General features: G+C 35.8%; 1 protein-coding gene across 1 annotated transcript in view; it reads right to left on the reverse strand.

Moving 5' to 3' along the window:
- The window catches only part of SPAG16 (sperm associated antigen 16), a 906,862-nt gene that overhangs the window by 827,098 nt on the left and 63,643 nt on the right, over positions 1-16,121 (reverse strand). The window contains exon 9 of the mRNA XM_007456417.1: positions 13,620-13,729. Coding sequence (XP_007456479.1) covers positions 13,620-13,729 — 110 coding nt within the window. The remainder of the gene's footprint in view (positions 1-13,619; positions 13,730-16,121) is intronic.

Raw genomic sequence — 16,121 nt, forward strand, 5'->3', positions numbered from 1 at the left:
AAAAAAATCTACAAACCATAAATGCTGGAGAGGGTGTGGAGAAAAGGGAACCCTCTTGCACTGTTGGTGGAAATGTAAATTAATACAGCCACTATGGAGAACAGTATGGAGGTTCCTTAAAAAAATAAAAATAGAACTACCATACGACCCAGCAATCCCACCACTGGGCATATACCCTGAGAAAACCATAATTCAAAAAGAGACATGTACCACAATGTTCATTGAAGCTCTATTTACAATAGCCAGGACATGGAAGCAACCTAAGTGTCCATCCAGAGACGAATGGATAAAGAAGATGTGGCACATATATACAATGGAATATTACGCAGCCATAAAAAGAAACGAAATTGAGTTATTTGTAATGAGGTGGATGGACCTAGAGTCTGTCATACAGAGGGAAGGAAGTCAGAAAGAGAAAAACAAATACCGTAAGCTAACACATATATATGGAATCCAAAAGAAAAGAAAAAGTGGTTCTGAAGAACCTAGGGGCAGGAAAGGAATAAAGATGCAGACATAGAGAATGGACTTGAGGACATGGGAAGAGGGTAGGGTAAGCTGGGACGAAATGAGAGAGTGGCATGGACATTTATACACTACCAAATGTAAAACAGATAGCTAGTGGGAATCAGCCGCATAGCACAGGGAGATCAGCTCGGTGCTTTGTGTCCACCTAGAGGGGTGGGATAGGGAGGGAGGGAGGAGATATGGGGATATATGTATAGCTGATACACTTTGTTATACAGCATAAACTAACACACCATTTAATGCCATTATACTCCAATAAAGATGTTTAAAAAATAAGATAAAAAAAATAAATATCATATTGTGTGTATGTAAGAGAATGTCTATATTTTTAGGAATTACCCACAAATTATTTGGTAAAAGGAAATATAATAAACAAAATTACTAAAAGAAAATATTCAAGCAAAGCATTCTGATTTTGGCATAGGAGAGGATCTCTTACGCAAGTGACAATAAGTGTTACCATAAAAGAAAGTATTGATAAATTTACCTACATTAAAATGAAGAACTTTTATCTGGGTTACTTTTTTAAAAATAAAAATCATATATATTTAAGGTGTAAAACATAAAAAAATGAAGAACTTTTATTCATTAAAGACACTATAAAGAAATAGAAAATATAAGTCACCATCTGTGACAAGATTTCTACATTCATGCAACGGATCTAGGAATCAATACCTAAAACACACTGCAAATATTCTTCAGAGATCAAGAACCTAATAGAAAAATGGGCAAAAGATATGAACTGACATTTCAAAGAATCTAACATATGAAATGTCTGTAAACAAAAGGGAACCTGTTAAATTTAATTATTAATCAGAAAAATGAAAATTAAGACCCCATGAGGTAACATATTTTACTTATTAGATTGGCAAAAATAAAGAACCCTGGTAATACCAAGTGTTGGAAAGGACATAGAGTAAGGGGAATTCTATGTATGGGTTTGTAGACATGTCCAACTAATTTCAAAAAGAATATGACATCATCTAGTTAAATCCTCATCTCTCCAGCAATTCCACTTCTAGATTAATATCCTACAGAAAACTTTGCATATGTGCACCTGAAGGTGTGTACAAGAATATTCATGGCAGCATGTTTATTGGACCAGGATTTTGAAAACAACTTGAACATCCATTAATAACAGAAGAGGGCTTCCCTGGTGGCGCAGTGGTTGCGAGTCCGCCTGCCGATGCAGGGGACGTGGGTTCGTGCCCCGGTCTGGGAGGATCCTGCGTGCCGCGGAGCGGCTGGGCCCATGAGCCATGGCCGCTGAGCCTGCGCATCCGAAGCCTGTGCTCCGCAGCGAGGGAGACCGCAGCGGTGAGAGGCCCGCGTACCACCAAAACAACAACAACAACAACAACAAAATAACAGACGAGAAAAGTAAATAGTGTGAAATGAATTACAAGCCTCATATAAGAACATGGAAGAATCTTAAAAATAAAACACCAAAAGAAAAAGGAAGTTGTATAAGACTAGATACATAGTTTATAACTTGCATTTATGTTATTTATATATATATATGTAAATACATATAGTATATAATTTATATATTATAGTCAAATATAGTATATTAGATTAAGGAAATATTACTTGAACACATTTATATTTTAAACTGTAGATATTGATATTGACTGAAGTTTTGAAAATGTAAAAACCTAAGCATTTTTTTCATTGTAATCTCATTTTTGTATTTTCTAAATCCTTAATTCTTACACATAATTCAAAATAAATAGGAGAGTTAAAAACCTAAGAATAATTAGTATTTCTTAATTACTATCATTCTGATTAACATTTACTTTTTTTATGTAAAGCAGAATATATTTAATGTAATAATGTATTTCCATTTATTTGATTTTCTACTCAGAAGAGAATTATAAACAATTTGACTTAATCCTTATATATTTAACATGGCATGATATTATGAATAAATATTTTGATTAATGTATTTCCTTAGAGATTTTTAATGAATTATTTCAACTGTTAAAAACATTCAACATTATTATCAAATTATAGGCATTAAAATTTCCATTTGCACATGGTTTTAGACTTTTTAATGCATTCCATATTTCTAAACTGTAAAAATAATACAAAACTAATTTCCTTTTTTTCAACTTTATGTCTGGTAAATAGAATGATTTAACATTTTAATGTAATATTCATAATTATTGGCCAAATGTCAACCAGATCCTTGGTTGGTGCCAGAATCACAATACTTCAGGCAAAAGCAGGAATAATTGCTTAGCAATATTCAAGAATACAATACAAAATGTGACTAAACTCGCTCTAATAAGGCAAGGTATCAGCATTTAAGTGTGTTTAATTGCTTTTGAAGTGCACCATTACCATGCCAGTGTGGCAAAACACAACATGATGACATACACTGACATACCAGAGTTGAAGGGACGTTTCCCTCCTCTTTACATTTTCATATCATTATATTTAAACTATAATCTATTTCATATAAACACCAACAGATATCATGGCAAAGATATTAAATAAGATTCCATGTTTTCATTAAGTGAATCAAAATATAAAATAGCGCCTAAAGAAGTTGAGAGCTGTGTACAATTTTTATAAGCATAGTAAGCACTTTCACACATATAACAGCAAACATGTAAACATTAGAAGATCAGAATTAGCCACCTTAATGCACTAATGTCCACATCTCAGTGTGGATAAAATCTGAATCAGGGAAACCATACCTACAATCAAAGAAAGCTATTGCTAAATCATTCAGGCCATTATATAATAAAATGACAAAAATGGTTAAAAAAGTAATGAATCTAGAAGTCTTAACAGACTTCTATTCAGTGTTACCCATATCATGTTTAACACAAAAGAATAAAATAGTATTAGCAATTAAGTATTATTTATCTTCTCTTTTCTACAGGAACACTATCCTTTAATTCATATCAATTCTGTAATAGGCACTGTGCTAGATATATTACATATGTTATTTCATTGAATCATGACAAACACCTGTTGATGCACATATTATTCTTCCCAATTTATAAAGATGGAAGCATATAAGTCAAGTAATTTGCCCAGGTTTGTACAAGTAATAAGTGGTAGACCTGGGTTTCATATACAGACTAGGCTTCCAAATAATTCAAACTCTAAAACAGTTTCTGACAAAGTACATGCTACACAGACGCTATACTGAAGGAAAAAAAGAGATTGTGATAGGGGCTTCCCTGGTGGCGCAGTGGTTGGGAGTCCGCCTGCCAATGCAGGGGACACGGGTTCGTGCCCCGGTCTGGGAGGATCCCACATGCCGCGGAGCGGCTGGGCCCGTGAGCCATGGCCGCTGAGCCTGCGCGTCCGGAGTCTGTGCTCCGCAACGGGAGAGGCCACAGCAGTGAGAGGCCCGCATACAGCAAAAAAAAAAAAAAAAAAAAAAAAAAAAGGATTGTGATAGTTAACTCATAAAATGATAAGTTATAAAAGTATTAAATTAAGGATAAAAAATAATTTTCTCCCTTAACAAAACATACATGTGATATATAGAGATACATATATATACATGCACAATTTCTAAGACCTAAAAGAAGTTAGGATAAATGGACAAGTATAAAAACTAATCAATAGCATATGAAAACTCATCCATAGCTTATGAGAAAGTAGTTATTTTAATAACTATATTGGTAGTATAAGCTAGGTTTTGAAAAGCCATTCTTATATTACATGTATTATTAATAAACAAAATTAAATGATTAAAAAATAAGGTAACTTAAATTATTAACTGTAATTAAAAGCTATTTTTAGGGAAATATCTAAAATTTAGCTAAAGTTTTCCTTATAATAAGCTCTGAATAACTGTTGCTAAACCAGCTTTTGGCTGCATAAGGAATCTACAAATTTTAGTATAGGCTTTTTAATTGTTCCTTTAATAAGATTCTTAAATTGTATTTAAATATAAAGAAAACATAAATATTTCCCAAAATGTAACAGGTATCTATTTCTAAATTTGATTTTTAAATATTTAAGATATAAAATATTGTGTAAATTTTGTTGTACATATTGCAATGTTTATATATCCTTCCCAACTTGTCCTCTGTTCTTACCCATTTGGATAAAAATTATTAATGTGTTCTTGATAATATTTTTACAATACTTTAAAGCATGGTTTCCAACAAAAATATATAAGGGGTATTAAAATATTAATCTGTGTTCAGATAGAAGTGTAACAATCTAGATAGGATTTTTTCGTTTAAAAGAGCATGTCTATACTCCAACCCCAAAGAGGTTAAGAAATAAATCAGGCAGCAAAAGGATGGAAGGGACAGTTAGCAGTCCCTTATCTTTCCTAATATTTTCCCCGATTTCTTGAAATACTTTCAGTGGTATGTTTTGTGTGTGTGTGTTTTATCACTTTTCCTGAATCATCACTGAGTACACAGGTCAGGACACAAAGTGTGTGGTAGATTTTTAACATACAAAAATTGTAATCTAGCTCCAAATTTAACTCTTCAGCAAGTAATTAAAGCAACATATTTGAACTACAGTGGATTCCATGTGATTCTCTTTTTTTCCCTCTACAATGAAAAAATACATTCTACATCTAACATTACCTTTTAAAACTATTCAAATCTATATGGAATTCTTCTATTTCACTTCTCTTTAATAAATATGTTGATACATTTAAAGTTTCACCTGCATAATCATTCAAAGTCTCATTAAAGTAGTAATTTCTTTCTCTTAACTGTGACTTATGTGATTGCAAAAGACATTCAATTAACTGCATAATGATTCTTATTTCTTTTAGAGTAAAATATATTTCACAGATAGAAAGAAAGTATGTTATAAAGTATAGTTATCTTCACAAAAACTAACCCGTTGACTATTTTAGTAACCCACTGATTGGCTTAAAGAGAGAAGAAAAACTACTTTTCCACTATTAACACAATTCGTTTCCTTAATTCAAAAAAAAAAATAGTTTAAACCGTAAGAATTTACTTTAGAGTACAATCTTATATGTTACAGAAAAATACAGAGAAATTAACATGGAATATCAGGAAGCCAGATAGCTAACTGGCTTGAGTAGTAAAGATATACAATTGTCTAAGGAGGATTAATCCAGTTTACAAAGGTACATTTAAGGAAGAATTATTCAATACCACACGGAATGGACTACTGGAGAACAGTCTAGGAAGCAGCTAAGGTAGTCCATAGAGACCAGCTTTAGAAGGGTGGGAGTCATAATTAAAAGGAAAAAGGAGTAGAGCAATAGGTGGTTTGAAGGTGATTTTTGAAAGTCCCCTATAACCTCTACCAGATCCCCCAAATCCAACCAAAATAAACATTAATTTAAGTAAATTTGCTCTGTGAATGAAGCTTCCAGATAAGTTTGTTAGACCCTTTACAATCAGATTTTGAACCCCTAAATCTCCCTTCACCACCCCCACCTCCATTTAAAAATGCAGAACCTGGGCTTCCCTGGTGGTGCAGTGGTTAAGAATCCGCCTGCCAATGCAGGAGACACAGGTTTGATCCCTGGTCCGGGAAGATCCCACATGCCTTGGAGCAGCTAAGCCCGCGAGCCACAACTACTGAGCCCACGAGCCACAACTACTGAAGCCCACGCACCTAGAGCCCATGCTCCACAAGAGAAACCACCGCAATGAGAAGTCTGCGCACCACAATGAAGAGTAGCCCCCGCTCGCCCCAGCTAGAGAAAGCCCACACGTAGCAACAAAGACTCAGTGCAGCCAAAAATAAATAAATAAAATAAATAAATTTACTTTTTTAAAGTGCAGAACCTGCCAATTAATGTGAAAAAGGCATCAATGGGATCTTGGGAGACACTGGAAGGATAGGATCAAAGATGATAATGTCATATTTTTCAACTGACTGAATTAGTAGAATGCAGACACTATTAAAAGGCATTTTAAAAATGAAGAAATTAGCCTATTTATGAAATATGATGATTTGTGAATTGTCATGTTAATTTTGAGGTAATGGTACTATATCAAAATGGAAATTATTATAAATAGCTAAATTATTGGTATAAAGCTGAGTATGACAATATGTAGGTTTGAAAGTCATCAGCAAAGAAGTTATACTTGAAAATATATTATGGAATTAGAAAAGTCATTTTAGGAATAGCAACTCTATTACATGGATTTAGTGGAGAAAATTAATGTATTCTCAGTTCCAAAAAAGAGTTATAGAATAAAACTCAATTTAATTTGAGTCATCTATAGTATTTATGAAATATTTTCTTTTTTAATGTTTTATTTTGACGAGAACATAGTTTGATAGAAAATCATGAGGAAATATACATAGTAGATAGAGATGGTACAGAGAAATCTGAGACAATGCACTTGAAAATCTTGTCTTCAGATTTCCCTTTATTCTGTAAACCTAAAAAGTGGCCTGATCCTCCCTGTTAAAGGCTAGCATGCCTCCCTTGACCAAAAGCAATTCAGTCCTCTGCCTTGCAAGACAGCTCATACCCCTCTTACAATATATTCCCCACCTCATCACTGGACAACTGACCAAAATCCATTTAATTCACAACATAACCTAGCCCGGGAAGTACTGACTCCGTTTAGACCAAAAAAGAACTACTCCCAAAGGAATTGTAGGAATTAGCCAACATGTATCTATGAGTGCCAAGACAGTACATGTCGTAGAGTACATATTCTGAGGCTGTGGAGGCAAAGGAGGTAGAACATAAAGTTGGACAAGGGAGAAATTATAAATATGGGACTACTCTCCTCTGACATAGCATTTAGCACCCTGGGAAAGACCCTGGTGTTAGTAAGATGCTAGGAGGGCTCCTAAAAGCTTCAAAAAAGTGATGGCCTAGCTAAATAAAGTAGAAATGCCAAAGTACCATGAAAAATAGTGGAAAAAAGCATCAAAAGACTCAGAGAAATGAGCATGTGACAGTGGGCATACTATTCAAGGCTGAAAAACCCATGAGATAACCACAGGATGTCCAGAGGTTATAGCAACTATGAAAGCATCAAAGATTGTGCTGGAGAGGTGGGCAGCTACATCACTGAGGAACTCAGTTGTGGCTCTCCTCTAGGATGATGGTAGATGTTATTAGAGAACCAGGGTCCCTGAAACCAAAGGGAATGACAGGAGCTCGTGAAAAGAAAGGTCTGATGGGAGCACGTAAATATCAAAAGCAAGGTGGGCACAATTATGGAAAAGATCAGAGTAGCTATGCGAGAGCCTGATCCAGAGACAGCTAGGGAGATAATTAATAGAATCAACATCCTTACAGGTCAGCAAGGGTAATGCTTGGGAAATATGGGAATCCAACAAGGGTAATGCTCAGTCTGTATAACAAGAAGAAATTGAGGATTGATTATCAAGATGCTGAAGGCAGCCATCCCATAAAAAGCCACAATCTCTTGCCTGATTTCCAGACCCGAGCCAGTTTTTACACACTGAACCTTTTGGCCAGGCCTCTAGGAAGAAGGACCCTACAACACAAAAGCAAGTATATATGATAATTTACTCAGACAGCTACACACACAGAAGAAGAAGGAACACCCCACACATTTGAAATTGTTGAAATAGGGTCTAGCATGGTATTGATACTCAAGAATGTACAGTGTTATGATGCCCCCCATTAGCATTGAGGAATATGGAGACCAGGTAATAAAGTATTGGCTCAGGTCTGGCTCCTGAGATAGGAACCACGAACTCACCTGCTTGTCATTTCCTTAGTCTCCAAATAAGTAATTTGCAAGAACATACATGGTAACTGTCAGAACTCCACCATTAGTTCTTGACCTATGGAATAAGGGTTGCTGTAGTTGGAAATGCCAAGTGAATGGCTCTGAAACTGCTCCCTTCTCTGATCAATATAACCAAAAATAATATTTCAAACTGAGGCAGGGCAGGGGGAGTGTTGGCAGAAATTTGCCAAAGGATATCGATGTGGCAGTTACCATCATATTCCCATATAATCCCCTACCTTTACATGGCAAAGACAGAAGTAAACGTAACTCCTTTCCCACAGAGTCATGTAAATTCCTCTATTCACCATCAAATTATAGTAATCCTGATCATCTTATACTTTCCACTATATAAATGAAATCACCCTAAATGGGTCTGGTGAGCAAGAAGTGGCAAGTACCCTAGATGTCTTAATAAGACACATATGTGCCAGAGAAGAAATAAACACCAAGAAAATTCTGACTAGAGCATGTTGAGATAATGCTTCTAAACAAAAGGCAAGTTGCTGCTTATTGTATCCTCCATCTTGAACAAAGAACATAGTTTAAATGATGTCTGGACCAAGAAAAGTTTTGCAACAGGTCCAGGGTATGATACAAGACATCCTACCTGCCCCTTCGGTCTTATAGCCCAGCAGATCCAATGGTGCTCAAATTATCTGTGGAAAATAAGGATGCTGTAAGAAAGACTATAAACAGCTCCAGCAGAACTGCAGTACTGACCTCTAGACCTCTAGAGAAAAGGCATGCTCATCTCTGTTCATCAGTATTCCTATCAATTCTCCTTTAAAAGGAGTCAGATCCCAGTATGCCCCTGAGCTCTGGTAGAGTCTAAGGACTTATGACCTGAGTTACTTTTCATGAACTAGGAATGCTGTATGTCCTCAAAGCCATGATTCTGGACATGCAAAATATCCCAGTTCACCTTAAAAAGGAATAATGATAATTGAAATTGTGCTTGAGCACTTCAGAAAGGTACAAGTAAATTACATGAGCTAGCAGCTTAAAATCCCAAATTTCCACTCTTGTTTCAATGCCATATGTCCTACTATACCTATGGCTTTGTGAGTTCACAATAACCAGGTAACAGAGAAAGAAAAAAAAAAAAATCTAGCCTAGTTTCTAGATGGGCTTGCATGATATGCCATCTCTGCTACCAATGGACAGTCACTGGATTATAATTCTGCCAAAGAGGACACCCTACTGCTCTGGCCCGATAAGCTATGAAGTCTTCAAGTATGAAAACTATGCACAGGCTCAGTAACAAGGACTTCCCCTAAGCAAAATTGATTGGCCACCACTCAGTGCTTTTAAATGTCCAGCTTGCCAACAGCAGAAGCCAACGTGGAACCCTTGCTATGGTACCTCACCATGGGAAGCCAGCCTGCCACCTGGTGGCGGACATTATTTTGAACCTCTCTCATTTTGGAGGAGTTACTGATCTGTTTTCACTGGACAAATATGTATTCATCATATCATGCAAGGTTCACTTAGGAAAAAAAAACCTGACTCTAAATCACCTTCCAAGTCTTCCCTGAAGGGACAGTAGCCATTTACAAGGGCAATTCTTTTACCTCAGACCTTGCAGAGATAATTAGATATTAACTTTGAGTGCATTCCCTTTACTGGAAACATAAAAACACCATCCAATAGTCAGACTAGGAGGTTATGATAGCCTCATGATAAACGGTATTTTGGCTCCAGTCTGTTTCGCAGTAAACCCAGTAGGTTTGTGGACTCGTTCCCTGGTTACTTCCTCAGTTTCTGACTGTACACCTGGAATAGACATACTAGTCAATTAGTAAAATCTCTTCATTGGCTCACTGTTTTATGAAGTAAGTGCTACTATGGTAGGAAGGATCAAGCAGAAGCCCTAGAAATTAACCTACCAAAAGAGTAAACTAAAAGCAAATCACAGTCCTGTGGGAATTACAGAAATGTGTGCCACAATAAAGTAGTGGAAAGATATAGAGGATAGATACCCATCGCATCCTCATTAATTACCAGTTCAGCCTTTGCAGAAAATTGATGGATCTCACAAAATGACTGTGGATTACTGTAAAATTAATAAGGTGTGGTCTACAATGGCAACTACTATTTCAGATGGGATATTTGCTTTCACTGCTCTGAGTGCACCACAATCCAAATACTTAGAAATTCCCTTATACATTGTCATGAAATACAATTCATGCTTATGACCAAAGTATGCATTTTACAGTAAAAGAAATATGGTTATGGGCTAACACCCACAGAATTAATGATAGGCCATCCCGCAGAAACAGATGGCCTGATGGAATAGCAGAATAGCTTGTTAAAAAATCAGCTGCAGTGTTAGTTTAGAAACACCACCAGTGTTGTTCTCACACAGTCATGGAAACCAAGGGTTCACAGCAACAGATGTAGCCCCTCTAATTATTACATCTCATAACCAACCTACAAAGAGTTTGCCTCCTGTGCCAGCAACCTTAGGCTCTGCTATTCAATGGCTTAGTTCAAAAGAGAAAGATGTGTCTATTGTGGCACAGAGGGAAGGCACCATCAGATTAAAACTAAGTCTGACACCTAGTGATTCAGAGATTTTTGTGACTGTTTTGTAATTTTTGACGTGGTTGCTGCTAAATGATGGATTTGGAGAGGACCTTCTGGAACGCAGAAAAAAATCTGGGACACCCTTAGTACATCCATGTTAAGTAGTAAATATCAAAAGAAAACTATAACAATCCAAGATAGCAGGACCACTAAATACTCAGACCCTTCAGGATTAAAGATATGGGTCCACTCACCACATAAAGAACTCCAATGAGCACTGGCTAAGCAAAACACAAACCCTGAATGAGAACTAAAAGAAGGAAGAAGTATATCAAGTATATGTCATGGCTGGAAATAAACTATTCAGCTATAAATATTTCTGTCGCATACATATTAATTAATGAGCTTTATTCTAATTCCTCCACTGGTATTGTGTGTTAGAAGTTCCTCCCCCCATGCCCTGCATCCCTCGCATGTCTCCAGCTCCTACAAGACAGCCTCCTCCTTCACAGTTCTCCTACCTGATGGACCCAGTTCCTCGAGGCGGGTAAAAATGCTCTCCCACTGTGCCTCCAACACAAAAAAAGTGTCCAGCCATTGACAATCTCTTGAGTTGTCTGCCTGTCCCCTAGATGACATCTTAGCTCTTCTGTCACCTATGTAATCAATTCCATGTATTAAGGTTATTTTGTTCAAACGATCTAAACTAGTTTTTTCTGACTTAAACCTGAAATGATTTCCTGACTTTGCCTGAATGAAAAGGCAAAACATCAGAAAAATTCATTAAATAACTGCTTTTAAAATTGCAAAAGTGAATAAAACATTCCTCCTACCCTATTTTTTCTTCACTTTTATACAGAGGACACACGATAAAACTTTTATACGTAGACTAAAATCCAAGAATTGATTGCTAATGAAAGGAGGCAAACTATCTTGAGAGATACACACTTACATGTTGGGATTGAAGACAAGAGCAAAGCTTGGAATGACATTAGAGCACCCCTGCCCCTGACACACATGAGATCTGGCACCATACCATAGGAGAGAATGGTAGGATGTGAGGGTGGGGTGTGGGAAAGAAAAGGCAGCCTCTGTCAAATATACTAATATGTTTTAACCCCAAAGTTCCAAAATTTCTCTATTTGTTTGGCCACTGTTGGGGCTATGGCCTGCCCAGCCTTCCTGCCTGCTCTGTTCCAATGTCCCTGGCAGCTGATCCTGTCACCCACTTACAGACAGCCCACAGTCACCCTTCACACATTCTTAAATGCAGAAGAAACTCATGCAAGTTTGGAATTTTGATTATGACACAGAGCTGAATATATTTAACTACTGACCTGAAACAGTCATTTCTAAGTATGACTTACTACCTCAAAAAGAATGCCTATGCCACGTCAGAAGATGAAAATGTTTCTCATGACAACCACCACTATCACACCCAGAATCCTTAACTTTGAATTATTTTTATTATTGCGAGTCTTTTATTTGCTCCCTGACTTACTAGCCTCTGTGGAGATAAATAAAGATTATCCAAACAAGAACAAGCATTACTTAGTGACAGCAATGGAGTCATCTACTGCCACTGACTGCATTAGACAGAGACTCAAATTACAGGCAGGCGGAGAAGTGGGAAAGCTTTATGGTGACAAAAGAGGGTCTGTCCTGATGGGACCTTGGAGACATGGGGAACCTGAGGCAGGCTGACTAAAAGAGGGGATTTCCCTCAAATACCATAAACCTAAAAAATTTGTATTGATGATAGAGGAACAGTAAAATAGTAGTCTAAATATCACTAGAAAGTGATTATCAAAGCCTTAGTATAACCTAAAAGCATTTAGTCTGTATTTTATTCAAATATTATATATGATACTAGATTCCAATGCATTCCCTTGAGGAAGAAAAATGTTATAGATATTAGCTAAATAAATGATTATTTGAATTCATAAAAATCAGTTGTTCTTATAGCATTACTAAATTACACTAAAAAAGTTATATTTGTAAATGCTTTCATTTTTAAATGAATGTCAGATATTTTAGAACTCAAAGGTATTTATAAAAACATTCATTACCTCATCTAAACTTTTATGCAATTTTAATGACAAGAAACTAAACCCTTCATAGGTTTTGTGTAATTTTCTTTCTTCCTCATTTTTTATCACTTTGACCAGACATTTTTTTGCAGTACGCGGGCCTCTCACTGTTGTGGCCTCTCCCGTTGCGGAGCACAGGCTCCGGACGCACAGGCTCAGTGGCCATGGCTCCCGGGCCCAGCCGCTCTGCGGCATGTGGGATCTTCCCGGACCGGGCACAAACCCGTGTCCCCTGCATCGGCAGGCGGACTCTCAACCACTGCGCCACCAGGGAAGCCCCAGACCAGACATTTTTAATATACCATTTTTCTGTAATCATGGAAGATTTTAACTCTCATCCTGATGCACAGCAAAGGTGCTCAGATATAAAGAGATTCTTAAATGGGGTATAATTCTTTCCATTCTTCTTTTTGAAAAGACTAATGAAAGTTTGAAGTTATAGTATGAGAAAATAAATAAGGGATGATCTGATAGTTATTTCTTTTGGACAAAGGTAATTTTAAGCAGAAGAGTGAGCAGCTGAGCAGAAATGGCCATGATTAAGTTTGAGTAAGTGGCAGAGTGATTCACTGAGCTGTCTCTGCCACTAATAAATGTGTGTCCCTCAATTAACTAGTTACTAGTAACATTTAAGAACCTCCATTTTCTATCTATAGACCAAGTGGTTTGGAATACATAACTTCTAAATTACTTTTCCTATAAAATAATGATACGAGTCCATGAATCTGAATATCTGAGAGTTAAGTATGAATTAATGGAAACAAAAATATCATACCTTTGTATTAACTTTCATCTTTGTTTTACATTTGCTTTGTTCTCTGGCTTCACGAAGACCTTTCTGAGTAGGACCTTCTGGTGCATTTTCCTTTTCACAATTCGGAACAACTATAAGATAATACAGTTTACTCTTAATGTTTATACTGTTTGTAAGAAATATTATAACCAAAAAAATAAGAAAGCCAAATTCATTATGCACGTATTTTTTGAAGTATTAAACTAATAATATTAAAACCATACTAAAATGTTTTAAATGAAGTCTCAAATTCATTTCCCAAAAATGCAGGGTGGCATTGCTGCAAGGTTAGTGAAACAGCATTGCGAGCCAGTTGAAAAGCATGTGAGCCAATCTCCAGTAACATTATATCTAAATTCCTGTTATCATGAGGTTTCATGTGTTTATAAACAAAAGTTGAAGGGAGTCAAAGGAGAGAATGGTAAGCAATGACAAAATTTCCCAAGTGGAACTGTATAATAAACAAAGACATTTTTAAATGAATATTGTATTAATAAAATATTCTCTATGCTTCACAATGTTGAGAAAAAAAGAAAAGAAAACACAGGGTAACCTTCCAATATAGTTGTAACATTTGTCCCCACACCCTTCTGGACATAAAGGACTCTCATCTGAGGGAAAAAGAAAAGTGACAAGAAAAGTCTGTTTCTTTTTCACATCTTTCCATATACATATATATGTTCAGGTATACATAATTTCCCCCTGTATTTCTAAACAGCCAGCTGATTTCAAATAACTAATATGGTTATAATCATTATTAACTCATAATTAAGTGACTAAATGTTCTAATTTATAACATTAATTTATAATAGAGAAAAGATGATGAACACAAAAATATGTGGATGATTTCAATGTCAAGACTCTCAAAGAATCCTAATGTTATAAAGTAAGGAAGCATATGCTAACATTTAGTGTCTTTCCTGATCTAATTTTTCCTATTCAGTACCAGCTTCAAGGAAGAAAACCATCAAAATAATCCCCACAATAACATAAAAGCCGAATGCTGCATAAGTTAGTACTACATGAAAGTACTTTAAAAACTTCTAACACTAGGGTATCCAGACTGCATGTCCTCGCTCTACGGTGCTGTTAGAGCCCCACAGCATCTGGAAGTCAAAATGTGGAGAAAAGGCAACAACTACAGCTCACTGAGATTAGAGAAAATTTTTCACTTCAAATTCTCTTTTATTGTATTTTCCTCTTCAACAGCCAAGAGTGAAAGCCTGATAATGCTAATAATTTAAAATAATAATCATTAGCATTTATGCCTCACTGATGTTTTACTATCTAACAGGTACTGGTCTAAACAATTTACACGTATTATTTCATGAAATCCTGTCATTAACCCTGTGAAGGTCACTACCTTTTGTTCCCTTTTACATATAAGGAGAATTTGTATAGTAATATCTACAGGGAAGAAAGGAGAAAGCAGTAAGGAGAGAAATCCAGGATTCCAGTAGATAATTCTAGGAATATGAGCAGACCTCAGATAGCATGCAAAACATTACTAAGCACCACTTCGTGAAAGAAATAAAATAAAAAGCAAGAAACAAACAAAATGGTAAGGATATATGAAAGTAAAAAATCAAAAAGGGCTTGGTTTATATATGAGGATATGTAGTTGTTCCACAATCAAAATGAAATTACAAGAATTTATACTTTATAAAAATATTTTAGGAAAAAAATCGACATTTGCAACCAAAACATAAGAATACACATTGCATAGTGTATGTGTAATTGAAAGAAAAGTAACACTTAATTATTTCTCAATGTACCAATAATAAACATGATTCCTACTCTCTATCAGATAAATATCACTTTATACAAAGATTTGTAGAACAAATGAGAGACTCAAACATTGGGTCCTTGTCACATTCATAAAAGTGTATATAATTTTCAAATTCCACACAGTGCTTCTTAATGTTTAGTAACACCCTGGCAAAGTCCATTTCTCCATCACAGGATCCTCATGCTTATCATCTAATGCTTGTTAATGAAAAGGCCTATAGTACTGACTGCTACTATGCAGTTTCCCAAATTTTACTTGGGCACAGTCATTGTCTTAAGGAAGATACAATTCCTTAGTAAACATCAAATAAACAAACAAATTTTCACTTATAGAAATTATAGTTATTGTACTCCCAGTGCTAAATTTCACCCATTCAACCATTTCTTCATGTACGCATACATTCAATCAATGTTAACGGAACATGTTCAGGCCCCTCGTTAACTGTCAGATATGCATGAATATATTCATTTAACAAATACGTAAGTACCTATATTGTGCCAGTCCTTAACTCCATTATAGATTAAACACAGCTGAAAAAAGAATTACTTAACTGAAAAAAATGATCTGAAGAAATTATCCATAGTTTATGACAGGGAGATAAACAGAAAATATCTAAGAGATTAGGAAGCTAAAATGAGATCAAGTACACATCTCATTGGAATTCAAAAAAAGGTAAACAGAGATAAAGGGAAAGA

Source organism: Lipotes vexillifer, unplaced genomic scaffold, assembly GCF_000442215.2.
Source record: "Lipotes vexillifer unplaced genomic scaffold, Lipotes_vexillifer_v1.1 scaffold1179, whole genome shotgun sequence".
Taxonomy (NCBI): Eukaryota; Metazoa; Chordata; class Mammalia; order Artiodactyla; family Lipotidae; genus Lipotes; species Lipotes vexillifer.